At 40.6% G+C, this 27,315-nt stretch overlaps 1 protein-coding gene across 1 annotated transcript in view; it reads right to left on the bottom strand.

Annotated features, from left to right (window-relative positions):
- dock2 (dedicator of cytokinesis 2) overlaps window positions 1–27,315 on the bottom strand; it is an 81,754-nt gene that overhangs the window by 18,967 nt on the left and 35,472 nt on the right. The window contains exon 26 of the mRNA XM_026331254.2: window positions 23,781–23,876. Within this exon, the coding sequence (XP_026187039.1) occupies window positions 23,781–23,876 (96 nt within the window). The remainder of the gene's footprint in view (window positions 1–23,780; window positions 23,877–27,315) is intronic.

The raw sequence follows: 27,315 nt of genomic DNA, 5'->3' as shown, positions 1-27,315 counted from the left end.
GTTTAAGGTCCACAGTGCATGTCTGTGGAAGTGTTGGTCAACTGTAATATTGCCCTGCTTAATCATAAAAAATGTGTAATTTATCTTCTCCTAAAGGGCTTATGCTATCTACACAAATGCTCAAACAAGCGACCACTAACCAATAACAAATGACTTTCCTCTCATGTCTGTATCACGTCTTTATGCGATGACATGTCATACGATATGGAGTAGATATGGCATATTTGCCTTGTTTGTGTTAATAAAACTACAGTGTGTTTGTGACTGATACACACAGAGAGAGAGAGAAAGAGAGAGACAGAGAGAGAGAGACAGAGGCAGAGACAGAGAGAGAGAGAGAGAGAGAGCTCGGGGCTTGTTGAGGCAAAGGCCTTACGCAACACTGAGGAGATTACGGACAAAAGAGGACACAGATGCTGGCAAGGTCTGGGATTTCTCTCTCTCCACCTCCTCCCTTCTTCAATTTCAATTTATCAATTTGTCAATCCGTTTTCTCACTCTGGCCACTCTCATTAATGATGTATTAATTACTGTAATTTCAGAGATACCTGAAAATGCAACTGCATGACATGAAATACATCTAAACTAAGCCTTGGTAGGAACCCAGGGAAGCTGCACAGTTTATTACACCCCAAAGAGCAAACAAAAGTGCCAACCTAAACAAACAACCCACTGTTTATTGTGCCATTTGTATACCCAAGACACAGCATTAAACCATTAACTCTGACAGCCCTAATTTAAATACTTAAAGCAAGGAAATACAAAGTGCTACAGCTGTCACTCAATAGTGTGGCACAGTGCAGCAAGCAATTCAGCCGATACATATGAATGACTCAGACATCTACTCATATGCTCCCACTGATTAAATTGCCAATCTCCAGGATATTTAGCCTATTTTGAGGGGTAGCAGATAAACAGACAGACAGGGAGTCATTCATGCAGCAAAATAAGACCAAATACACGAATAAATGGGTTTCAATTTAAAGCTGGGGGATATGATAGCAACCATCCATTCAAAAAAAATCATTTTTTTTTCCCCAGGTACGCTCATTCCTTTTACAGCACTTCATTTAGGTCTACATCCTGCCTGTGATCTTCTCACCACCCTTTATTCTTTTTTTTCCTTTCTTCCCACCTCTGGCTCTCCTTTTGTGGTCTCCCCCCAGGTGGGAAGTCATTATGCTGCTCTCAACTGTGATTTTTCATCATTTTTTAAAATAGTCTAAAAAACACAGTCGAGCTGGAAGCCTGATGCACTCCTTGCTGTCACAAACACATGCTCATCTCTGACCCCCTCTGCTACACACACACACACACACACACACACACACACACACACACACACACACACACACACACACACGAATACACATACATATGTTATTTCCAACACCTCGGGCAGAGGTAGGAAGAGGAGAAGGGGATGAAAGACCGAGATAGATTCCGCAGAGTGGTAATTATAGTTGTGTGTGTCCCAGCGATGAGGTTGTGTGTTAGTTTGAGGCAGAAACAAAAAGAGAAACAGCGTGGATGCCTGTGTGAGTTTGCATTTCAGTGTGTTTACGAACACGTGCGCTTGTTCGCTTTGCAGAAAACAGATCAATGTGTCCTCAGACTCTAATTTCCCAATTCAAGTACAAAGGCACAATCTGTTATAAATAAGGGCGAGAAAGAAAGATGCGATGGAATAAAACATCCATCCATCCATCTTCTAGTGCTTATCTGGAGTCGCGTTGTCGTGGCAGCATGTTCGTCAAGGTAGTCTAGACGTCCCTTTTTCAGATACATTTTCCAGCTGAGCTGTTCTCAGGCTAGATGAGAAATCTAGTCTCTCCTGTGTGTTCTGAGTCTACCCTGGGGGCCTCCTGCCAGTTACACGTGCCGAGGAAACCTCCAATGGATGGCTTCCAATAAAATAAAACATTAACTAGGTGAAAGGGAAACTTATCTTTACTCTCACACCTTTTCTCCTCATCCTCCTATCTTGCCAATGGCATGCTTCCCTTCTCATCCTCCCCTCCAAAGTCAAATTACTCAAATTACTGAGACCTCAGAGCTTTAGCACAGCTATGTCTTGGTTTGCCAACCTTGTAAGTTCCTGTTCATATGTACATTATGTTTGAAAGTCCACATGTTGCATTGTACTCCAGTTGCTTATGTAACACATTCAGTCTCCCCATCTCTCTCTCTCTCTCACACACTCACACACACACACACACACACACACACACGCACACACCTTTTTGCTTGTCTCATCAGAGGTCATCTAAAACGCACGCAAGGTGAGTCAACCACTTTGCAGTGCCGCATATATTGCCGGGTGTTCTGAGAGGGGGGAGGGGTCAGGTAGGACAGTCACATGGACACTGCATCAAGGGACTGCTCCGGGGACACACACATACACAAAACACAGGTAACAATTCATTCTCCATGCACTCACAAACACCTCCCTGACAGCCATAATACTAACCTCAACTTAGTTCTTAAACCTGGCTCTAAGAGAAGCGCGTAGCACAAAGTATTCTCATCTTTCCTGGTGCGTGACGAACAAGGATGAGGAAATTCATTTTCAAACACACGTGTCTTGCTGTGCACAAAAGACAAAGCATTTGTAATTAAGCATAATTAGAACCTGATGTCATATGGCATTTAATCTCACTTTCTTTTCATTGCATCTATTTTTTTTTTGTCTCATGAAAGAAAGCACTGTCATCCTTGGCTAGTATGAATGGAAGCAGTGAAAGAAAGAATGGGATAGAAGAAGGGTGGGTGTAGGGACAGTCCAATGCAGAGGTCTAGGTGGTGTGAGAGACAAAGATAAAAGAAAAGGAAAGAACCACAAAATGAAAATAAAGTGGGATAAGAAAAAAGTGGACATCAACAAAACAGCTCAAAGGGGAGAATGAGGTGAAGCGACCGGGGAAAGGAAGCGACAGGACAAGACAGAGAAAGAAAGAGAGGCAAAGATATAAATAAAGTCACTGACAGAAGCAAGAGTGTGTGTTATTTTGTGTGCAAGTGTGTCTGTGTTTGACTGTGTCCTGGCTTGATTCCCAGCGGCAAACACTTGGGTGCTGCCAAAGTTTCACTTGGTCTGCTACCATGCCAGGGTCAATGGAGATGCATACACATTGACAGACACGGACTGAAAAAAAACAGGTCATGGCATGGGATTAGACACAAATAAACAGATAGAGATGGGGAAAGAGTGAGATGTGGGGAGAGATCAAAAACAGGAGTGAGGGTACTGTATTTGTGAAATAGGTGAATGCAAAAGAATATCACTGAGAATTGCTGTGGGTACAAAAATAGAGAAATAGGGATAGAGCAGAAAGAGAGAGGAGAGGGATATGGGGAGAAAGAATGGGAGAGAGAGAGAGAGAGAGAGAGAGAGAGAGGGGAGGGATATGGGGAGAAAGAATGGGAGGGAGAGAGAGAGAGAGAGGGGAGAGGAGGGAAGATCACTGGTCTCCGCAAGCAAGTGAGGATCAGCAGCAACAGAATGAGACGGAGAGAGATAGAGAGCAGTAAAGAGTCGGAGAGCACTCCTGAGGACTGAAGGACTATCATAGACGAGAGAGTGAGAGAGAGAGGGGGGGGGGGGAGACACCAAGATCAAGGGAGAGGAGAAGCATGCAGACCAGACAGAAAGCTAAGAAAAGGTAAGTGATGGAGAAAACAATGAAAGACAGTTGCTAAAAAAGATCCAGTGTGTGTACAATAAATGGATGTATGTGAGTGATTGCCTAAAAGCCTGAAATGTTTTCTTCTTGGCAAAGATGCTGTATTATCACCCTAGGAGGATGTTTCCAGTCTGACAGCTCTTGGCTGGTACTTTATTTTTCAAAGCAGCTCATTCATGATTTAAGACAGCGGTCAGGATTTTGAATGGAGGTAATGGCATGGAGGCAGATACAACAGGACTAATGGAAAAGATCCATTGGTTAACCCTCTGGACCACAGAAACAACCAAAAAAAAAAAAAAGAAAAAAAGAAAAACCAAAAGTGTATCAATTTCTTTTTAAGGAATTAATGTGATCACAGTACCAAAAACAAGTTTGGATTTTTTTGTATGTATTTGTGTATGTGTGTGTGTGTGTGTGTGTGTGTGTGTGTGTGTGTGCGTGCGTGCGTGCGTGCGTGCGTGTGTGTGTGTGTGTGGAAGGTGAGTAATCCTTTCCATCTGTCATGGTAGGATTTGATGCAGATGAATACATCTGTGTGTTTGTGTACAGGACATATATGTGTGTTTTACCATGCAACATTAATTACAACTTTTGATTTTAACAAAGATGTCAAACGCTTTTGTCCCTCTGTGTGTGTGTGTGTGTGTTCACATGCCTTACAATGGTTGTTATTCTTGTGTGGACATTTTGGCGTTGTGAGGACCTTTTGGCCTGCTCTCACAACTTCAAATGTTTTTTTGGAGAGTCAGGACATGGATTTAGAGTTAATGTTTAGGTTAGGCTTGGGGTAAGGGTTGAGTTTAGCCATTAAGTTGTGATGTTTGAGGTTAGGGTAAAGGTCTAGGGAATGCATTAAGTCAGAGTTTCCTCACAAAGATAGACATATGTGTGTGTGTGTGTGTTTATGAGATTGTCTGTGTGTGTGTGTCTGTTGCCCGGTTTGCTATAAAAAGCCTCTGAACCAATCAGCAGAACAGCTAGTGTAGCTTTAATAAGGGGATTATATTGCAATAACCCATCTCTTATACACTAATGCTGCCCCTGTGCATCTGTGTATGCACGTACAAAAACAAAGTAAATGTGTTTTCAAAGAGCCACCAACTAAGAATGTGGATATATGTGAGCTTTGCACTTAACATTTATATACCTCTGTCATTTTAAGAACATATTGTAATTTAACATGACTGTTTTCTTGAGTGCGTGCACGTGTGCTCTGAATTAATCAACACAAACACAAACATCAACTGAGAAAACAGAAATAATCGTGTTCTGTCTTTCCTTTGTTTACCACGTTTTCAGCATCTATTCATTTGCATTTACAATATCAATAGACCACTTTTCCATTCATGATGCTGAATGATAAAGGGAAACATCCATCCATTCATCCATTATCTATGCCTGCTTATTCCTAACCAGGGTCATAGGGATTTGCTGGAGTCTATCCCAGCTCTCTTTGGGTAAAAGGCAGGGGTACACCCTGGACAGGTCACCAGTCCATCACAGGGCCACATAGAGACAAACAACTAAAGAGAAGCATTTGCTTTAAATATGTTTAAACATGGACCTTTATTGAACCCATGAAAATGAAAAGACATTGTTGGGTTCTGTTTTGATTAGCATACTGCAAAGTGCATTCTCTTTTTTTCTTCCTTGGACGTAAGAATGATCCATAGCCAACATATGATGGCAGTATTCTCATTTCAGTACAATTCAAAGTTCTAATGAATTCCTTAATTTTACCATCAATTTCCTTTATATTTGTCATACTTCTGTGTTTTTTTTTTTCAAAATTTAATAGTGCTCTTTATTTGTTTTAATTCACCTAAGAGACAAAACAAAAATGGCTTTTAAGTTTATATGTCTCTTAATAAATACATGCAAACACAGTAACAGTGCACGTACTGGAAATAACACCAGCATAGAAACAGATGAGGGGTATAATGCAAATTACAGACTAGTGAAACCTGATCAATAGGTTATGACATTATACTGCATTGACTTTAATTACACTTCCAGTCTCCAGTGTGTGACAGATGATGCAGAGAACAAGAAATAAAGGTTAGTGGAGATTGACAGAAAGATGGGAGGCAGTCAAAAGAAATGCATTTGTGTACTTGCATGAGCATTTATTTGTGTATTTATGTGTCAGTGACTTTAACCACTCTGCTAACCAGATACTGTGAGCAAGTGATGAGAAAGAGATGAGATGTGGTGAAAAAGAAACTGACCAGAACGTCAGAAGGGCAGGAAGATGAATGAGGGAAAGGGAGAGGGGACAACTGGGTCAATAGGATGGAGTGATGAGAGGAGGATAGATAGGGGTTAATGATGGAGATTGGACGGGACGTGTGGACAGGATGAGTGATATGGGAAAAAAAGATAAAGATTAGATGATAGCAGAGTAGATGTGCTATCAGAGGACAGGGACAGGTGGAAAAAAAAGGATAAAAGGATGAAAAGACAGGATGAAAGGCTAAAAGAGAAAGTGGGGGAAGTATGCAGTTCGAGCAAAACGCAAGACTCAAGACCATATCAGTCTGTTGCCAAGGCTGACAGGATTTGTGTGTTGTCCTGCATTTGCAATGCCTCTTAACTCAACTTTAGCATTTTATTTTCTCCCCTTAGCATAAACCAAGTTTTCCACTTTATTATGTTTATCTCTGATTGTCAAATATTTGTTGGAAAATATCTCATACTCTGTTCTACATTGGTTTCGCTGCTCTGCTGCTCAACTAACACACATCCCTCCAGCCCACAACAAAACAAATGAATTAAGCTGGCACATGGATCTGTCAATAATACGCTCTTTGTCTATATTTCATCCCTTTCTTTGTTATACATACCTAACTGGTTATAAATACGCTTACAATGAAAAAGCCCAGCAGAGTTCTTTTTTTTTTTTTTTTTTTAATCTGAGGGCCTCCTGAGTGAAATTATACTTGTTCCCTTGTAAAAAAGCAGGTTAGAAATGACAAAAGGAGTATCCATTTATTATTTTTAGGAGAATTTCATTCTTGTTCAGATTCTGTCATCATGCCTTTTATAGGGTTATGAGAGGGGTATAATGCAAATTACAGACTACTGAAACCTGATCAATAGGTTATGACATTATTGCGAAAGTCAATTTGTATTCTGAAATGCCCGCTAAAATGGCCAATTATCACTGAAAGGAATGACTTTTAGCATCTATTAGAAATTTTCATGCATGCAAAGTACAACTAAAAAGACTCAAACCCTTAAATTTGCTTTAAATTAATATAATTATCATCATTATCTGAGGATTCCTCAGTGAAAAGGCTGACAAGTCGAGGCAAGGCTACCTCACAGGTCTAAAGAAGAATTAGGTCATGTCTGGCTAAAGTCATTTTCTCCTTTGGTCTAATTTATGCATCAGTGATACCAAATACACACACACACACACACACACACACACACACACACACACACACACACAATTGTTTTTTATCCCTTGTGAGGACACTGATTCATTTCCTGTAAACTGAGCATAACCAAAACCATAGCCACAATATTACTCTAACCTTAAACTATGTCATCACACTGAAATGTAATGATCCACATATGGGGACCAAGATGATGGCCAAGTCCCCACAATGTGAGCATGTTAACAGGTTTTTGTCCCCACACTGTAATACCAGGCACAAACACACACACACACACACACGGAAAAGTACATAGAGTCAGAAGAGTTTGTCCAGGGGGAAGGACTGATGGTGTTCTCACCTAGAGCTTTGTGGGTCTCTAGTTTAAACTAGGACTGTGACTACTCACTGCCTATCTCTCCCGAGCTCCACAAAATGAAAATCAACACATAAGTTTGAACCACAAAATGCTCTGCCTTATGTTCAGACCAAAGTTAAATTCTCACAGGCATTACAAAGATGGTGAGCCAGATTGGAGTGTAAATTTGCCATAAACATGCAATCATTTTCTATGATTCTGTTTCCCACAAAACCGATGGCATATGAGGCTGTGTGAGGCTGTGTGTGCGTGTGTGCTGTGTGTGTGTGTGTGTGTCACATCGGACATTTCTGAAAAAGCAACAGTTTCTACTGTTTGAACTAGCCTTGAAGAGACACTTGAGTTTCCTACTATCAGTGAAGCACAGACAATCTGCTCCAAAACAATAGTTCAATGAGAACTTGAACTTGAATTACACTGAGTTGGCTGCGAATGCTTGGTTTCTGAGATATGAACATTTGTTTTGTAGTGTCTGGATCTTCAGTAGAAATACTGATTAAAGCGCACTTCCCCAGAAAATACAGTTGCACATAATTAAAATGCACAGCAAAATGTGCTACAAAGATTCCCTGGTTGTTTTGATGATTATTACTGGATTCTTCTTTCTGTCTGAGGTGCAGAGATAAATGTTACACCATAACACACAAGAAAAAAAAAAAGTGACCAGTTGAGGAAACAAAGGAAAAACAAAAGCACAGCACACAGATTGTATAACTGCAACGCAGCGTGCAAATGTTATTATGTGCAGTCATACACGATTAATTACATATATTAATTAACCCAAATGCAATTTCAATATTCACTCCTGCTACTAATGCCAATATACAGTCAAGTAAAACTATTTTCTCACCCTGTACCTATCACACACACACACACACACACACACACACACACACATATAATTTCCCATTAATGGTAAAACACACACTGCCTCTTATTTTCAATTCTCAATAATTCTGTCGACTTTCTATTTTAGTATCAGGCTCACTGAGGTGAACCAGTGAAGTCATACCTTTAATGAGTTCATCAGGACAATTGACCTGTGTGCCAGCTCGTCTGCTCGGGGAGGAAGCCATAATAATCAAACAGCTCGCTCTTTTACAGATCACTGTGGCTTTCTGTGTTGACCTCACTTCAACTTTTTCCTACAATTATTAATCGACAAATGCCTTTGCAAGCCGTCTTGAAATTTTTTTTTTTATGTTTAGTATGATTGATTTGACGAGCACCTTCTGTCTTTTCCCGCCAAGAAAAGTTATTATATTGAATGGCTCTAAATTATTTGACATCAGTTTCCCTGATGGAGTTAAATGTTGGACTGAGATTTACTGTTTCATAATCAGATAAACTGTAGCCATAAACCATAAAGTTTATCAATATATAAAAATTAAATACTATATCAAAGTTTCCTTGTGTTGATTTGAGTCCAATTAAAGAAAAACACTGACTACACTACCCAAAATGCAAGTGCTGTGTTTGTTCAGCTCTGGAGGTGAGTGCGGGGGGAGTACTGAGAGAGAGAAGCAGTGTGATTACAGAGCAGTAAAGTGAGTCTCAGTCTCCCTTAAACACACACACAGGGCCCGTCAATCGGCAGTTGAAAAATGAGGCTCACCTTGAAACGACAGGGGGACTCGATTCACTGGAGCATTTAGTGCTCTGTTGCCACTGCAAAGGCGTGGGTTCACACTCATTTACACACATGTAGACACACAAGGCCTTGCTTCAACTGCCTGTGCTGCAGACAATTCTTAAACAGCCCAAACCCACCAACTGGCAAATTAAACTCATTGCATGTATAAACATCCATCCATCCATTACCTATACCCGCTTATTCCTTAACCAGGGTCATGGGGATCTGGTGGAGCCTATCCCAGCTCTCTTTGGGTGAAAGGCAGGGGTACACCTTGAACCAGTCTATCACAGGGCGCATGTATGAACAGCTTTCATAAAAAAGCTGCATGAAGCTCCCTGGAGTGTTTAAAGACACTTGCAGTGTGTATTGATTACTGGCACACGGTGACGGTGCGTAGCTTCCAAGATCTTTGTCCTTTTAATGTCTCTCGTCATGCGTCTCCCTGCACCATTCATCTAACCTCTATCAGACACTTTTGAAGATTTTGGCTTAGGAAAATCGGCCTTGCATCTTTTCCTCTAAAAGACACACACACACACACACACACACACACACACACACACACACACACACACACACACACACACACACGTGTGCACTCATGACTTTCATCATGTCTATGATGCTTCTCTGTCACACCTTCTCTTCTCCTTTATACTATATTCACCACCTTTGTGGACCTCCAGGTGCTGCCATTTTCCCTGTTTTACTTCTTTGGTCTCCACCCCTTCATCCCCAAGCCAACAGCTTTACCTCCCCTTCACCTCCCCATTCATTCTGCACAGCCAGAGGTGTGATGTGGGCGAGAGATTATGATTAAATATAGAGACAGAGGGAGGTGAGAGGCAAAAATTTAGCAAATCAAAGGCAGCGTGACAGAGATGGAAAAGGGGGTGGTTAGTGGAAAAGTGCGACAACAAACACAGGTAATGATATAAGACTGTAATGATGAGAGCAGAGTGGTACCAGCTATGAGTGACAGAGAAGAGAGAGAAAGCAAGAGGGTGGCAGAAAGAAAGAAAGAGAGAAAGACAGACATATTTCTGAGGTCTATGGTGTCACTTTCTGCTGGACAGCTTGCAGGTCATGGGTTAAGATTGAGACTCATGGCGTGCACACATACATGATTTACAGGCACATAAATAGGTGAAGATAGCAAGCACACAGAGAGAGAGAGAAAGTTTGTTGCAGCAGGTGTCTGATGTGGCTGCTGGTGAAAAGACAAATGCTTGAAAATGAGCTGCAGTGAAATTAACTTCAGTTGTCTCAGTATGAATCCCAAGGCAAACTGCTTGACAACACACACACAGACACACACACACACACACACACAAACACAAACACACACACACACACACACAAACACACACACACACACACACACACACAGAGTTATACATACAAATGCCAATCTGCAGTTCTCACAGTCCCGTTTCACACAAAAACACTGCCTCAAATGTTTATTTGCTCTCATTCCCTCTCTCTGTCTCAGGAAACACTTGTGCTGTTTTACTTTTTGTAAACAGCACATCTGGTGGCTGCAGCCTGCTTTATAAACGATTTCACACACACTTACAGGCACACAAAACATATCATTGTCACCCAACAATAAGAAAACACACACACACACACACACACACAAACCTGAGAGGTTGTGTGAACTCTGGGGCAAGACTTAAGTGGTCCACTCCAAGACAATGTTACCGCGGTTACCATGGTAACCAAATAATAAAGAGTCTGGACTGTCAGTTATATGTGACCCGCTGCCAGTGCTTAGGCAATGTAGCAGTCATTGAACCAAACACACTGTCAAGATATTTATATAAATAGCATCAATATGTCACTGAACAAAAATTCCTTTGACAAATCCTGCCTCAAATAAAGACCTTACATTTCAAAGCTCTGCTATCTCTCAGTAAAAATCTACAGTCAACCTGTCTGCTAGAAACTTTTTTATGACCATTATCTGCACAGTATTATATGACACTGACTGTTGTCTCCACTGGCAGGTCGCGAGTTCGACAATACAGGTATGCAGACTGAAAACAGATGAACTGTGCCCAATCCTGTAGTCCAACCCATAGGCATAATAAACTGCACTCATGTAGTTGTAATATTTCATGACCGTAAATGAAAACTGACATTGCAGTCTGATGACATTATTTACACTTGCTGTCAGGGAAAAGAGAATAAATGGGCTGATCCTGATCTGTGATGTCACATGCTGCTCATGCTATCAAAGCAGCATGTGACATCAGGCTTCAAAATGAGTCAATATAGATCACCCAGAGTATTGGTGTGAATGAATATCCATGTGACTCTGATCCTGAATATATATGAACTATTACAGCAGCAGTCGGGGCTCATCACAGTCAGTTAGGACCTGCCCACTGATGAGAAGACTTTTTTTTTTTTTTTCTTACAGTGACAGAGATTCTGTTGACAGATTTGGAAAATGTGTAAAAGCCTTGAGCCTGAATGTGAAGGTTTTAACTTAATTCAAACTTTTAAAAATAATAAACATGATGAACAAATCTCTTCTTACATATTGCTGTAGCAGCTAGACTAAAATAAGCATTTTCTTCCTGTGTGAGTGTGTGCCAGCTGGTTTAATGTTATATGGTGACTACAATGAAAGACTGTTACCACGGCAAGGGAAATAAACAATATATTGATGGAGATATAACAGATGCTTTGGACTAGACTAAATACTTGCACACATAATCTTTGGGACCAGACCCTTTGTCATCTGTCTAAACAGACCTCTGTTTGAAAGCGTCAGTTTTCAGACATCGACATTTTGGCTTCACAGTAAAATAAAAATAAAAACGAATTTACCTTACTGATGTTTGTATTTTGTGCAGAGATACTTTGAAGTCCCACAACAAATACTGCACATAGGATTATACCCCACAGGACTGTAAATTACCCTCAGAAGTCATTTTAACCACTCAAAGTGCTGATAAATGCAGCATAATTAGCATAAGCATGTTTGAATAACCTCCATTTACTGTCTTATCAATGCCTTTTTTATGTTGTCAATATTTGCTCCTGCAATAGCCCAATTTCCTCATAGGAAAAATAAATATAATATCATCTTGCCCCAGTTTTATCATCTAATCACAATATCATAGTGCATCAAAATACTCTGAGTCAATTCTCAGTAATCTGAAGTGATTAAGATCAAATGGCTAATTTTACTCTCATCTTAAACAATTCAGACATTTTGACTATGCATAATAATACAAACCCAGCTAAGGCTTTAACATGGCTTAGTTATATATTAAAATTAAGTTTGCTGCCTTAGAAACTGCTTTCAATATAAATTATATATTAAGAATGGTCATCCAGTCCTGTAAGAGACTTGATCTTGGAATAGGCTCCAGCCTCCTCACAGGCCTCTATAGGATAAGCAGTATGGATAATGGCACGGAATGGGAATATATTAACACAAGATTTACTGAGAAAGGTTCTGAGGAGTGTGTGCAATTTAAAATTTTATGGAGACACAGGCTACTAACCTGAAGATATCTCTAGACTCGGTTCTTTCAAGAGAAACAACTTGATGAGATTTAGAGTTTTACCTCGGTAACTCCCTCCTACCTGATGGTCTAATAAGAAGTTGATAGAGTTCTATTGATCTGGTCAGTGTGTGCATTCAGTTAAGGTGGAGGAATTTACATGGTGATTTACACACCTAATGTCTGTGTCTTCTTGCCAATCTGGCCATTTATTCTCTGTCTCCGCCCTATGGTTTAAGATTCCTCACGTGTTGCCTTTTTTATTTTTTCTCTCTCCCTTCCAGAACAAATCAGCGGTGCCCAGAGAATTCATCCCACTCATCATCTGTGGGCCACTGGTTAGAAACCGAGAAAAGCCTCAACAGAGAATCCCATTTGGAAATAGTGAGGAGGTCATTAATGAAAGCACACTGAGTTTATAACCTTACTAGTTATCGAATTTCTGTCTCCAGCTTCCACGTACTGTACAAACATCGAAACACTGAAAACACATAAACACACAAATTCATCTGAGTAAACAAAAGCTGGAATCATTGCTACTTTCTACTGGATATAATCCTGCTGATGTTGACTGATGTCACTGATTGGCTCCATCCCATTCAGCTCCTCAGGGGGCTGAACCAACCACTAGAGGATTATGGGCAGAAGAGTGGCTGACCCAACCAATCCTGTGCCTGCACTGGGGGTTCCCCTGGCAGGGGGGCGATGGGGCCCACTGTGCAGTGTTGGGGTGCAGACATCTCCCGGACTGCGGACTGTCCCCTCTATCAAACGGTACTGCAGCAGACCAGCCAACGCACATCGGCCACTCACCATGGCAACAGACAAAACAATGACAGCAGAGACAGGAGGAGTTATCAGAAGTGACAGCAATAGTCTGCCAGTGTCCAAGGAGACGTCTCAGAACGAGATCAACAGTCTGACACAAGACGACATGGGATCACAAGGGTCAGGCAGTGGAGTTTACTGCCAGATCAAAACTATACAGGCAAACCCAAAGGACACAAAAAGTAAAAGGACAGCTCAGTATACAAATGGCAGCGTGGTAGCCTCTGATGTGGTGGGAGGGGTTTGCACTGAGGCCACAGAAAGTAAGGAGCCCACCAAAGAGAAGAGGAGGGTACAGTCTCTACGCGGGGAGGGCCATCGCTCTGTACTAAAGACGGGGAGCGTTTGCACAACTGTGCATGCCACTCCACCTCGGCCCTGTCGGGTGATAACTTCCTCACCCCACCTCTGTGGGACTTGTGGGAGGAGACGATCACAGATTACACCGTGCACAGGCGCTTGTCGCAGGAGGCCTGTTAATCAAATAACAGCTAGCCAGACTTTACCTCATCCACTACGGAAACCATCTGTAGCCCCCAACCAGTCAAGAAAAGGTTCCGCTATGGACGCTCAGTCTTGCACCAAAACCACAGACACAGCAAACACTTCCACACACACGTCGGGAAAAACATCTCAAATGCCACAGTTGTCACACACTATACCAAAAACACACAGCTCACATTCCAATCACACATCAAATACTAGGAGCAAGACAAAAGATTCAAAGCAGCAGACAAGGCCACGTTCTGCAGACTTTACTCACTACAAGGACTCAGCCACACAAACAAGGGACACATACACACACACAAATACAGACACTACCACAGCTACCACACATACAAAACGAGCACACACACCATCTGTAGAGGCAACAGAACCGCATTCAAGTGTCAATGTAATAGATTTTAACAAGCATGAGATGGTTAAAATCCAACACGCTGATGAACACAAGCACCAACATACATCGGTCCTCACCCGCTCCAAAACCCCACCTCCTTCCCTTCACAGGGACTTAAAAAAATCCCCAGCTCTCCCACCAAAAAGCTCTCCTAAATCCACTCATTCCAAACCATCCACACCAGTAGCACAAACCAAAAAAGCCCATGAGACAACAAATACTCCCAAACAAGCATCTTCAGAGCGGCCCAAACTCAAGGACTACACGAAACAGAAAAGTAAATCATTCGACGATCACACTCTGCCTTGTAAAACTCATGTGAAAGCACAATGTAATGGGGCTCCAGGGGGATTGTTGGGTGGACACGTGGGGAACGCACCACGTGGACTGGAGAAGCAGCTGCAGAGTGTAGAGGAAAACCTGCTTTCCAACCAGGAGAAGATCAAGGTGCTTCTCAACGTCATTCAAGACCTGGAGAAGAGCAAGGCCCTCAGTGAAGGGTGAGTGAAAGGGTTAGGGAGGCAGAGAGATGGAGAGATAAAGGCTGGGGGTGGAAGATTATTAGAGGTAGAATAAGTAGAAAAGAAAAAAGGAAAAAAAAATGCAGAATTAAGTGTGAAATGAAGCATGGGAGGCGATGACGATAGATAAAGATAAAGGTATTCACTGCACGAGCAAGCGCTTAGGTAGGAGTGTGGCTGAGTGAGCTAGAGCAATAAGGAGCAGAAAGAGAGCGAGCAGAGAGGTTGTCAAGGGAGTGGACAAGATTGAGAGGCGAGTGTAGTAGTTTTTATAGCAATATAGAGGTTTTCAAGTCAATGTAATAGATTTTAAATGTCAGGCTAGAGAACTGCTGTGTGTGTGTGAGAAGTGTGCGTAATCCAGTCCTGCGAGGATATGTCACCCTGCCTGCATGTAGTCAGTGTAAGCACATCCATATATCTCCATTGTCCTTTTACCTTATACATGTAATGGTATCGCCCAGAGACAATAGATTATACTCAAAGGAAAACTCATGAGTTCTATTTCTCTCTCCTACTGATTTCTTTATTCTTAATTATTCCTCTCCTGCCCCATATCCTTTGTTTCTTTCATACATCCCAGTTGGCTTTCAGTACCCACTTCATTTGAATGAACGCCCTCCTCTTTTTCTCAGGGTCTTTAACCCACTTCTAGGTATTCATGTGTTTCTCTACCTCTACCCTCCCACTTCTTTTATCAGTTCTTATTTTAATACCTTTGCTTTCCATCCTCATAGTTCTTTATGCACCTCCTCAGATAATCATGTCTACAGCTAACAACTGACTTCTTTGTCCTCTGTCCACTGTTTTTTGTAGTTCTTTTATTTTTCCCCTTCTTACCCCCAACAACTGCCTGCTGCTGTCATACAGTATGTTAGCTGTCACTCTGTTTTGTTTTCTCCTCTCTCTATCACTCACCATTTTTCTTCAGCTCCATATCTTTGCCTTTTTCACAATTTCACCACTATTGCCAGTTGTTGTTCTCATGTACTTTGTGCCACAATTTTTTCTCCCATCCTAAATATCAACTCCTTTCTCTCAATAATGTGCCGCTCACACCCAATATCATAAAACCCTTTCATTGCCACATCGCTTCAAAAATGTTTATATATCTCTATTTAAACTATTATTACTCTATTTTTACTACTCCCATCTCCACCTTCTTCATTCTGCTCAGGTTAAGCAGATATCTCCAACTCCAGACTAATCCCTGTCAGATTATCTTTAAGAAATACAATTAACATTTACTGTAAGATGCACAATAAGGCCCTGTGTGTGTGTGTGTGTGTGTGTGTGTGTGTGTGACAACTGAAGATTATGTATTCATAGCCTTCAGTCTGTGTGTGCATGCTTATGTCCCATACCAGGCATGCAAGAAGGTGGAAATGCAGACTGAGGAGAAAGGTGGTGACAGAAAGAGTAAAAGAGAAAAGTTAAAGAAGCAAGTAAGATTGGCTACATGTATCTGAAGCCTTGCCAGAAATGAAGGCACTAAGTGGGTCACTGTTATAAAAGTTTTGGCTGAGCTTGTTCAGATCCTTGTGCTTTTATTTTCTCCTTGTCTTCTCTTGCTGTATCTTAGAGGAAACAAAATTATGCTCATAGATGATGACGGCACATGGTTTGGAATTAAAATGTCTATTTTATCAACAAAAAAATCAGCTCCTGTCTCATCTCATGGTTCAGTAAGCCAAAATATCTTGGCAAAATAAATGGTTTTAATTACATGGCAGTCAGAATGAACTTGTCAGTTTTTTTTTAGCCAGTTGTATTTTTCAACAGGTTTATAGTATTTTACAATTACGACAACTAAAACAACTGAGATTAGGTTGACTGAATTGAACTATATTTGTGCCATGTAATGTTTTGCTCCCAGCTACATCTATCCAGGCCTTCACTGCAAACACATCTTAGTGACTGTTTTCACCTACATGGAATGCTAAACAGGCTTTCACCCACCAGGACTATTCAGGAGCTGCCCTGGCTAGTCCTGTTTGGGTATATTACATGCACTAAACATCACAAGCTATTTTCTTCCCTTTGACAACCCCCAGAGAGCATAACTGATATTGCTGAACCGAGTGTGTGTAGGTGGAGAGAGCAACTACAGTTGTGACACCAGTAGTCAAGGGAGTGAGACCCATTCCAGCCAAGAAAAGCTCAGCATGCTGTTAATGCAAAATGACTGTTTCTACTACTTCTTCTGCTGCATCACTGTATAATGTTTTCGTCTAGAAAGATTTTGGTTCACAGTGGATATTAGCTTCATTAATAGGTGTTTAAAAACAAAACTATCAGTGGGGATGTTTTTCTTTAAGCAGGCAAACAACAAACACTATGTGCGATTAGATAGCATCCACATGCGCAGCTGTGCATGTCAATTTTGCGAGTGTGTATGAATGTTCTGCATCTGTTGTTTCTACAGTCGCAGCTCATACAGAACCGGTCAGGACATTAACAACTGCCCCACCTGCCAAAAGACAGCCTGCATCATCTACAGGTAACCTAATCAAGATAATGAGCTTACTGCATTACGCAACCCACCAATGACAACTCATTCTTTCCTGGAGCTTAATAAATAGCCTTGTAACCTCCTGGAAAAATAGTCTCGAAAATGTTCCATTTCCTCTTGTTTTTTCCTCAGCTTTTTCAGGTTTTTTCAGGTTTTATCATTTATTCAGCACATCTTTCCATTTTTTACTTTATTTATTTCTGGTATCCTGATGTCTCTGCCCTTTTCTCCCTTTCTGCTAATTGTACTATTCATACAATATATCCTTATTATATGAAAAAGGCAGGACTAAGAGTGATCCCCTTGTCAATATCAAAAATAACATGTGCTTTATTCTGAAGATTAGAAGAGGAATGCTCTCTCCAGGAAAGTCATTTGCACATAAAATAATGTTCTGTGCAAACAAGCAAATTAATTCTGCACCTAAGTCTGTCTTTTCAGTTCCAGTTGTCCCTTGTGTGTGCGCGTGTCTGACCTAAATAAGTAACAGCTTTCTTAAATCCTCTGCAACTACCAGAACTGCACCCTCACAATCTGACACCAGCCTGTAGTTTAATCCTCTCATCACCTCCATCCCATCAGTCTTATCATCTTTTCATTATGTAAATTATTCCATCTTTACATCCCATGCCTGAACAATTCTCCAAACTGATTTCATCTGTACATCCATACCTCATTCCAACAGTCACCTGTGCCCTTCTCCCACCTGACCTCCAAGACTCTGCTCCTGTGGGTTTTCATGATGCTGTTTGCATTTACAGTAGCATCATGAAACAGAACAGAAAATATTATTCTACTTGCCGTAACTAGAAAAATCTGGCATCAAAACCTTCTTTTAGTCCAAAATTTTTGTGTACATAATTCAGACAAAGCTAGGCTTGCAGCCAAAACTTCTTGTTTACAATTATAGTTAAACCTCCTTTGCAGGCCACAGGGGATAAAGATACAGTTTACAGTCTTTATCTCACCAGTTCTCCCTAACTGCCAGATACTTGTCTCCCAAATAGCTCCGCAACTGCATGCCTCCAATATTTTTACTTTCTATCCTTCTGTTGTTTCATCTCTGGATTTCTTCACACCTAACTCCAACAACATTCCTCCCTCCCCATCTCAATTTGTCCTCCCCATGATTCTAATTAATAAAACATCATCCTTAGCCAAATAAGTTGTAATGAGCACCAAGGAGAAAGAACTGCCACATAGTACCACATACTCACACACCCATATACTTAAAAAAGTATAGCTATACAGTTAAACATGTAAATGAACACACACACAATCGTTTCCAGACTTTGCACACAAGGAAACACAACCTTATCACATTTGCTTACACACATTCTATTCAGTGGAATATAACTTGGTAGAAGAAAAATACTAATTAGTGACACTATCCAGTTTATCAGAGAATTAATTGGCAAATTATAATATTTATACAATATATGATCATTTTAATTTCCACAGACTGTGAAAAACAAATAAAACAAATTTATTGAAAAAGCAAAAAAGCTTCAAAAAAGAAAATCCAACTAGTTGTGCTCAGACCATATATAGAATATTAGCAATCTAAGAAATTGAAATAGAAAAGTAATGTCTACTAGATGTAGAAAGAGATTACTCTTGTTTTATAAATAATCTAAAAGTGAACGTGTGGTGTGAAGAACCTTGTCTTTACACACAAAACAAGAGTAAATACAACATTATAGAACTTCACGTCCATGAAATTAGAGAGCTTCACATATTTATTTGGATATTTTACTCTTCTCAAGAGTATTTTGCTATTTCCTTTCTGCACTATGTTTCATTTGCTTTATCTTGCACACATGCAAATATAATCATGCTAAATAATCAAATGGAAAAAGGGAAGTCTGCCTCTACTAATTATTTCTGCACATGCATTTCATATGCATACTTGCACACACACTCTCACACTGACAAACCAAGAAACGAAGAGATTTCATGCTGATGTTGGGAAGATGGTAAATACGTGGACAGATATAGAATCTACTTCATAATCATTTTTCTTCTCATAAATCTGTTTAAATTTGTTCTGAAAATGACAGATTACATATGCAGAAGTCAGACGTACAACAGTTAAATTTGCTTGATTGGAAACTTACAGCCTTATCATCCCTTCGAAGAGGATTTTGGGTAAAGAGTAGGGGGGGGAATGTGTGGGACTCAAACATCCATCCTAATGATTTGTGGTAAAAAAAAAAAACAAAAAAAAAAAACTGTGGTTTTGATGTGGGCTGGCTGCCTGAAAATGTGCCATTGTCACTCCTAATTGATCTGTATGATGACAGACAGAGGGGAGAGGAACTTTTGACAGCCCCTGTATTATCCTCCCAAAGCTTCAACAACTCACACAGACACACACACACATATGTAGGTACATATACGCAACTGACATTAAAATATCATGCATACAGTTAGGCATCCAATGTAAGAGAAAAAATAATACATATATTAATTCTATGACACATTCAAGCACATAAAACCTAAACTTTAACCCTGCCGACTTGACACACCACATGACTGACTTAAAGATAGAAACCATGAGAACACACAGTCACACACACACACGCAAAGATGCTGTAGATGACACCTTACAGGATGAATTAGAAGCAGCACCTTTTCCCACTGTGCTGTAATCCCATGAATAATAGTGGCAGAGAGGTAGATAAGGGTAGAGCAAGGTGGAGAGGTAGTTACAGAGGACTGATAGAGGGGGAGGTTGAAACCCAGTGAAGTGTACGGTTAAAGAAAGACCTGACAAAAGAAAAGTCTTTCATTCTAAAGCAAGACAGACTGCATAGTATCTATATGTATCTATATATATCTATATATATATATAGATATATATAGATATATAGTGTGTGTGTACAGTGTCAGTGTGTCTGTGTAGTCACAGTACATCTCCTTTATCATTTACTCATGATGACCATCTTCCTTCCTCTGTGCCCCCCAACGTTTTTACCGCCTCCTCTATTCACTGGTTCTCTCCCTTGTGTCATCGCTGTGCTGTTCTCTCTACTCTTATCTTTCTTGTTTCTCTTCTTAATTCTACAGTGACCTCTGTGCCCTGTTTTATTAAAGCTAGTCTTACTTTCATTTATCTATTGCTCAATCTCCCAGAATAGAGTCAATTTTGTTGCATCTTCCTAAGTAGTTACGCTGTACATTCCCTTTTCACAGCACAGGCGCTTGGGTCTGCTATGAAAGATGCACACACTGAATATCACAGGAAAACTGTGTGTGGGAGGGGGGGGGGGGGTCCATGTGTGTGTATGTTGCCTCATCATGCGGCTCATTAGCTCCAGATGCCTGGCCCTATGTGACTCCACCTCTACAATCCAACTCAACACATACACACACACAGAGGCTCATACACAAAAACACACTCCAAGTCTACTATAGTATGACCAGCAGCGGACACTTCAGAGAGATGGTGAGAAAGCATGTGAGAGAGACAAGGGAGAGAAGGGGATATGAGGGAAGCATAGAAAAAGAAAGCCAGGAGGGTCTCCTTTGAACACATCAGAGAAGTAAAAAAAAAAAAAAAAAAAAGTTCCTCTCTTGCTGCTTCCGTTAACTCTTCCATTCTGCAGATGACTTTCTCTTCTCCTCTCCTCTCCTTGCTTTCCTTTTCTCTGTTCTCCTTTCCTACTTGCTTTTTGATTCTCCTCCCACTCCTCTCATCTCACCAGCCTGTGATCCATTGAAGTGCAGAAGAACACTATGGACGTGAAAGGAGTGCTGAGTTGAGTCATGTGTGAGAGTAGAGCATGCGTTTGTGTGAGAGTATTTAAGGTACATATATCTGAGTTATGAATAGAACATGATATTTATCACAATAAAACCACATTATGTTTAGGTTCAACCTCCCCTTACGATGCCTTATGGGGTGTGTCTACATTTTAATGACTAAAACTCCCTCGCTCACCTTTCTCTAAATCTCTCTCTGCTCAGTAGACCTCCTTGCATCCCTTTGCTCCTCTTTCCTGTTTCTACACCCAAATCTAAAGAAAAATTAGCTACATAAATAAAACCGACTTGATTGGCGCTACCCTAAACTCTAAATCATGCTCTGCTGCTTCTTCCTCATCTCCGTCTCATTCCACTTCAATTGCTTTCTCTCTCTCTCTTTCCAGTGTTGAGCATGATTTCCGACAGCAGGAGGGGCGCTTCCAGGGAGTTATAGAGGCTCTCGAGGGGGAGTATGATGCACCTGCACCATCTCTGACCAAGCCCGCGCCGGCCAATCCCTCCTCCAGCCGCCCAAGCACTAAGGCCCGTGTCAAGAAACTCCGGAAGAAGTGTTTCTGGTGGCTGTAAGCTAAAACAGATTTTTCTAAGCAGCATCCATCCCCAGCTTTGACAAAATACACCTGGGACAAGGTAGAAAGAGAGGAAATGCACTAAGAAGGAAAAGAGGAGCAAAGGAGCTGTTTCAATTTCCTCCCACTTCTGTCTGGAGAGGGGGGAGACCGACAACGAGTTTGTCCTGATCTTTTCCTTGTGGAAGCCTAGATCAGGCTAATTTGTGATTAACCTCTGACTAAAAGTATGGATACTGTTTTCCAGTAACCATTTCTGCAACGCAGAGATGAAGCACTGACACTTTGGATGACAGACAGGCAACTGTGCTGTTTGTCACTTGGCGGAGTAGCTGTCTAGACAGATGGACAGATGTGTGAATGGGTTCATGCCAAGATGGATTCATGCCTGCAGCTGGGGAAGAATCTCCATAACAATTTTGGCTAAATTACAGCAATAAACAGGGGAATCTGGAAACGATTCTGAAAATCATTGGAATTTAACAACTAACTGGTATACCGTGTCTCTGGATGGCTTTACAGACAAAATTCGAATGTAGCAACAACTGAAGTGCTAAGAGGATTTGAGTGGGAAAACAAGTTAATGAGCTCTCTGGAAACAGGAAGACGGGATAGATATCAGGGTTTTGGAGAGCACAGTGAAGATTGTATTAAGAAAACATTAAGAGACCATGTGATATACAGCTGATCAAAGACTGCCATGCTGTGTCAGATAATTAAAAATTCTGTCAACTTTAACTGACAGAGTGATTAATTCACTCCTTTGTTACCATCCAAAATGGAAATGTTTTGCTGTAAGCTTTCAAGGATTTTGTCTCTCTCTCTCTCTCACACACACACACACACACACACCCATATAAATACATACGCAAAGAGACACACATTTGGTGCCACTAATTCACAAGTCACAGAAACACAAGCAAGTTCTCTGACACTAAAAAGCTCAGTACAAACTATGAATAGACCAGTTATTCGTTAAAAAGGTAAAAATTGGCTTGTATCAATGTTGTACAGATGTATCAATATTTGCAAAATAAGAGACAGTGAGGCACCATGAAACCAGGTCTGAGCTGTTTAAAACTGCACAAACTGCGCAACCAATTGCTCTGTTGACATGTTACAATGTAAGAGGCCAAAGGCATCAGCTTTCATGTGATATAGCACCCCCCCCTTTTTCCCCCACCTCTTTTCCCCCACCCACCCCACACACACACAGTGACTACATACAGGAAGTAACAGACAAAATTAAACTGAAAAACCAAAACATATATTAGTTTTGTTATTCCCCGGTAACAAACATCACAAACTGCAAACTTGTGCTGTGGCCACATGCTACTTCTTAAAATTCAATGAGCAACAAAGAAATCAATACTAACATATACTGCAGGTGTACATAACATACCACACTGTCCATACTTTTTCAGCTCAAGGTGCATTATCATATTGAAAACTGAAATCTTAATAATCAATGTATTAGTGAATTAATGAAGCAGTTAGTAGAGAAAAATGGAATTTCACAACAACTGTATACTGGCAGACTGTCTCTCATCAGAAATTAAAATTTAAAAAACCTGTAAAATTTCTGCATGAGTCTATTCCTGTTGCTGACACACACATTGGCATCATTATTGTCGCACAAACATTGAAACACACGCACACTCCATTTGTACAACGCTTAGTTTACAAAAAGTTTAGAGCATAACCACTAATCTCACAGGGGCCTACATCAGCTGGCTCTGCCTGACAAGTTGGCACCAATTACAATCCTGGATGGCACCACACTTAATAATTAACCAGTCGATATCCAAAATACTCAGTCCTTGCATTTTTTAAGCTGTCACATAACAGTGTGTGAGCTCCCACAATGCCCATCTCTTCCTGATCTCCCTCTTGTATGTATAATAAAAGTATGTATTTTAAACAAAATGCACAGTTGTCAATATATTTTTACCTTTCAGAGTGAAACTTTATAGCAGACAGGTGTGGATGGAGATTGAGAATGTATCGCAGTGCTTGATTTGTTGCTTTACAGAAGGTCAAGTGTGTGATGGTGCATATAATAGTGTTGTTGCAGGGACTTACAATGAGAGCATGTTCTCGACCCATTGTGATCACTGTCCGGTTGATGATCCCCAGCAGAGACACCACAATGTCCTGGATATGTTGAAATGTTTCCCCCTGAGATAAAATGAGTTGGGGTGGCCAGGGAAGGATGAAGAGGAACAGACAAAAATAAAGAAAAGATTGTTAGATGTCTTCAGGTGTAAACACACACAAAAATGCAGAACAGCTACAGCTGCCCAATTCTAGCAAAACCGCTCAGGCATAACATTGGACCCGATCCCAGGAATCTCACAACTTTTCCCTCTACAAAACTTAACAGAGTTGTAAGGTTTTGCCTGTGCAGCTATTTTCACATGAACCATCCCCACAGTGAAGACACCAGGTTTGTCCACAGCTTCTTTTGAGTTGGTAAAAGATGGATGGCTGATCAAGTGAAATATGTGAGGAAATAAAGTATTTCCATTTTCAAAATAATGAGCCTCACCAGAACATTCAGTGAATCATTCAGTGTGGACATTTGAATCTCAAAAGGGTTTTTTTTTTTTTGTGGATTTTCCTCCGCAAACCCGCTTTCCTATCCCCATCACTCTCATCTTTTGAAGCCACTTTTTGTCATGTTTCTTTTCCTCCAGTTGCCTGGAGGGAAACAGAGGACGAGACGCATTTAACAGTTTTTGTGCTGGAGCTTGTCCTGATTCAAATCACTGTCTCCTACATAATATATCAGAACGATTTGTCATCTGCACGCTATGAACACGCTGTCTGTGCTCACAATACATATATATGTATCAATCTAAAAGATTTTTAGAAAAAGGATATTTAAATAAGAGTGTGCTATACACAAACACACAAACACAATGGAATGAAGCCAGTCAGTTGAAGCTAAGTCTTACTTGTCTGAGAGTAGCAACCCAATGGTGAAGCATCTGCTACATGCAAACACACCTTAGCGTCAATGCTGTAGGGTGCATTTGCGTATGTGTGTGTGTGTGTGATCATGTTGTAATAAGCTAACCCAAATATATGTGTGTGTGCACTGCACCGTATGTCTTTGTATGAGCTGATCAGCAAAGCATAAAGTTAGAGGACAGGTCCAAAACCAACAGGAGAAGGTACAAAAGGCTGAAGCTTCAAACACACCCTTTCCTCTTCATCTGTGTGTGTGTGTGTGTGTGTGTGAGACTAACTCATGCACACACTAGCATTTCTATCTTTGTGAGGACATTCATTAACGTAAACCACTGCTTAGCTTCTTACTACAGTATAAATGACCAAAATGTCATCATTCCCACAGTACTATGCTCAAAGGGCTCTCCACAAAAACAGATGTACACACACACACAGAGGTTTTATCTGGACAAAAACGAGGTAAAAATGTACGTTTTTTTTAAACATGTCAAAAAATAAACAAGAGCAAAAAGTCCAGAGAAATGAAAACTGCTTGTGGTCATTCAGGCAGGATGACAAACAGGGAATGGAAAAGAAGGGCAGAGAGCTTACAGCTAAACAGATGGAGAGAGAAATGTTTATTTCATAGACAATAAGGTGGAGGGATTTTTACAAGAAAAAAATACAGGGAGTTGGAGCGATGAGTCTGATATGTGAAGCAGGGGGTGTGGAAAACAGATGGAAGAGCTAAGAAAAAACAGAAACAGAAGAGGTAGAAATGGTGGGAGATAGTCCCATCTCCTCGCCCTCCACCACTTCTTTTCTTTTATTATTTACCCATCTCTCTTTTCGTTTCAGGGAGTCTGATTAAGCTGTCACAGAACAGATGTCGAATTAGAGAGAGATGCAGAAAGAAAAGCAGAGACTGTACAGAAGACAACATGAGGTGTTTATTTATAAGTAACTGGTGTTTGCAGTCATATGTGTGAAAAAAAGGGAGGATGCCAGTAGAGCCATGGCGCACCGCAGCTTCTCACTTTATTCTTTTCATACCACCAAAGCAATGGTTTCTGTTTTAGTTGGTTTTCTATCATGATGCCAGTAGAGATGATAAAAACCAGCCGGGCTGTAGTTTAGAAATGAATGAACGGATTATCAACATGTGTTTTTTTTCTGCAGGAGAGAAAAAGCATTTGGTTCTCATCTCTCGTCTTCGTACTCTGAATTGGCCGTCTAAAAAAACTCTTGCCAAGAGACGACGATTCCTACAGTGAGCCACGAAGATTTGGGCTTACTGAGAATCAACAGCTGAGTCTCCACCTAAATATGTGTGTGCCTGTGTGTGAGGGACCTTTCATATGCAAATAAGAGTGAAAATCAAACTTTTCACTCTTTAAAATTTACTCACGCAAGTGCAGTGATTCTGAATTAAATGCTCGAGACTTCAGTCCTCAAGTAGTTTGATTGAAAACCTGTATGAGGTTGTGCATCACTGCTTTTTGTAGTACGGTATTGTATTTGTGCCATCCCTTTGATGCTATCACCGCCTGCTGTTTTTATACCTGAACCGATGCAGTTCATCCCATCATATCCACTCGACTCCATGTATCATTTCACTTTTCTCTTACTGCATCTCTTCTCCTGGCTCATGCTTCATTAGTACTGTCCAAAAAAAAAAAAAAAAAAACGCCATACCTATACTTCAAAGATTCAGCAAGCTGTCGGCAACTTGCAGGTGCAATTATAAAGCCTCAGGCTGGATACTAGTGGTGTATTTGATGTATATCTTTGTGCGAACTACAAGGTGTTTAGTTCAGCAGCTAAATGAGTTTTGTTTCAACATACTAACATGCGGCAACATGCTCGAAAACAAAAACAATTTGATTCTAATTGGTCAAGGCCTGTTTCAGCTTAAGAGCTTAAGGCTATTTACTAAACTCCTGAGGAGATAAATTCCAGTGGTGCGGCACAGAGCTCTGGATTAGCTCAGATTCATCTTATGAAGCTAAAAAGGAAATGTCCTTTAATTCATGGGCTGGATCATTTTTACTTTCACATTTTCTTAATTGCAATGCTTTGTAAGATGAAGGTGCTGTTCAGAACAAATGATGCTTGAGAAATTGGACATTTCTAAGTTTCTGTTCATTGGTCTGCCTCAACTGTTACTACACAATTTAATATTGTCTTGGATGTTTGGGTTTGTATTCTAATCAGACCTGTTCATCATCTTTTCATATACTCTGTTTGTGCTTAGATAAACTCTGATCCTGAAACTGCTGTTGTTGCTGCTCGCTTCTTGCAGCAGGATGAGGTGCACCTCAAGTGACCACTTAGAATCTGATTTTGTTTTCCACTGGCTTTTGATTGTATCTGTGGGACACTGCAACCATTATTATTAAAAGGAAATACAAAACAGTTACTGTTGGAAACTAACAATGACTGGGGTTGGAATTTATATAGGCTACTGGCTTGGACTGAACAGACTTAAAAATGAAAGAAATCAAGAAAGGAGGTAACAATGTAGAAAGAAGAACTTTGTAATTTGCCTCAGGTATTGTAGAAGCTGTGACTGGCCTAAGCAGTGAAATCTCAATACGGTCTCAACACATATGGAGACATATGTGTAGTTCACTGTCCACCCAGACTGCAGGCTCTGTGTGCGTCT

This window comes from Mastacembelus armatus, chromosome 10 (genome assembly GCF_900324485.2).
Source record: "Mastacembelus armatus chromosome 10, fMasArm1.2, whole genome shotgun sequence".
Lineage (NCBI taxonomy): Eukaryota > Metazoa > Chordata > Actinopteri > Synbranchiformes > Mastacembelidae > Mastacembelus > Mastacembelus armatus.
The sequence above is the reverse complement of the archived record's forward strand: the minus strand, read 5'-3'. Positions and strand labels throughout refer to the sequence as shown.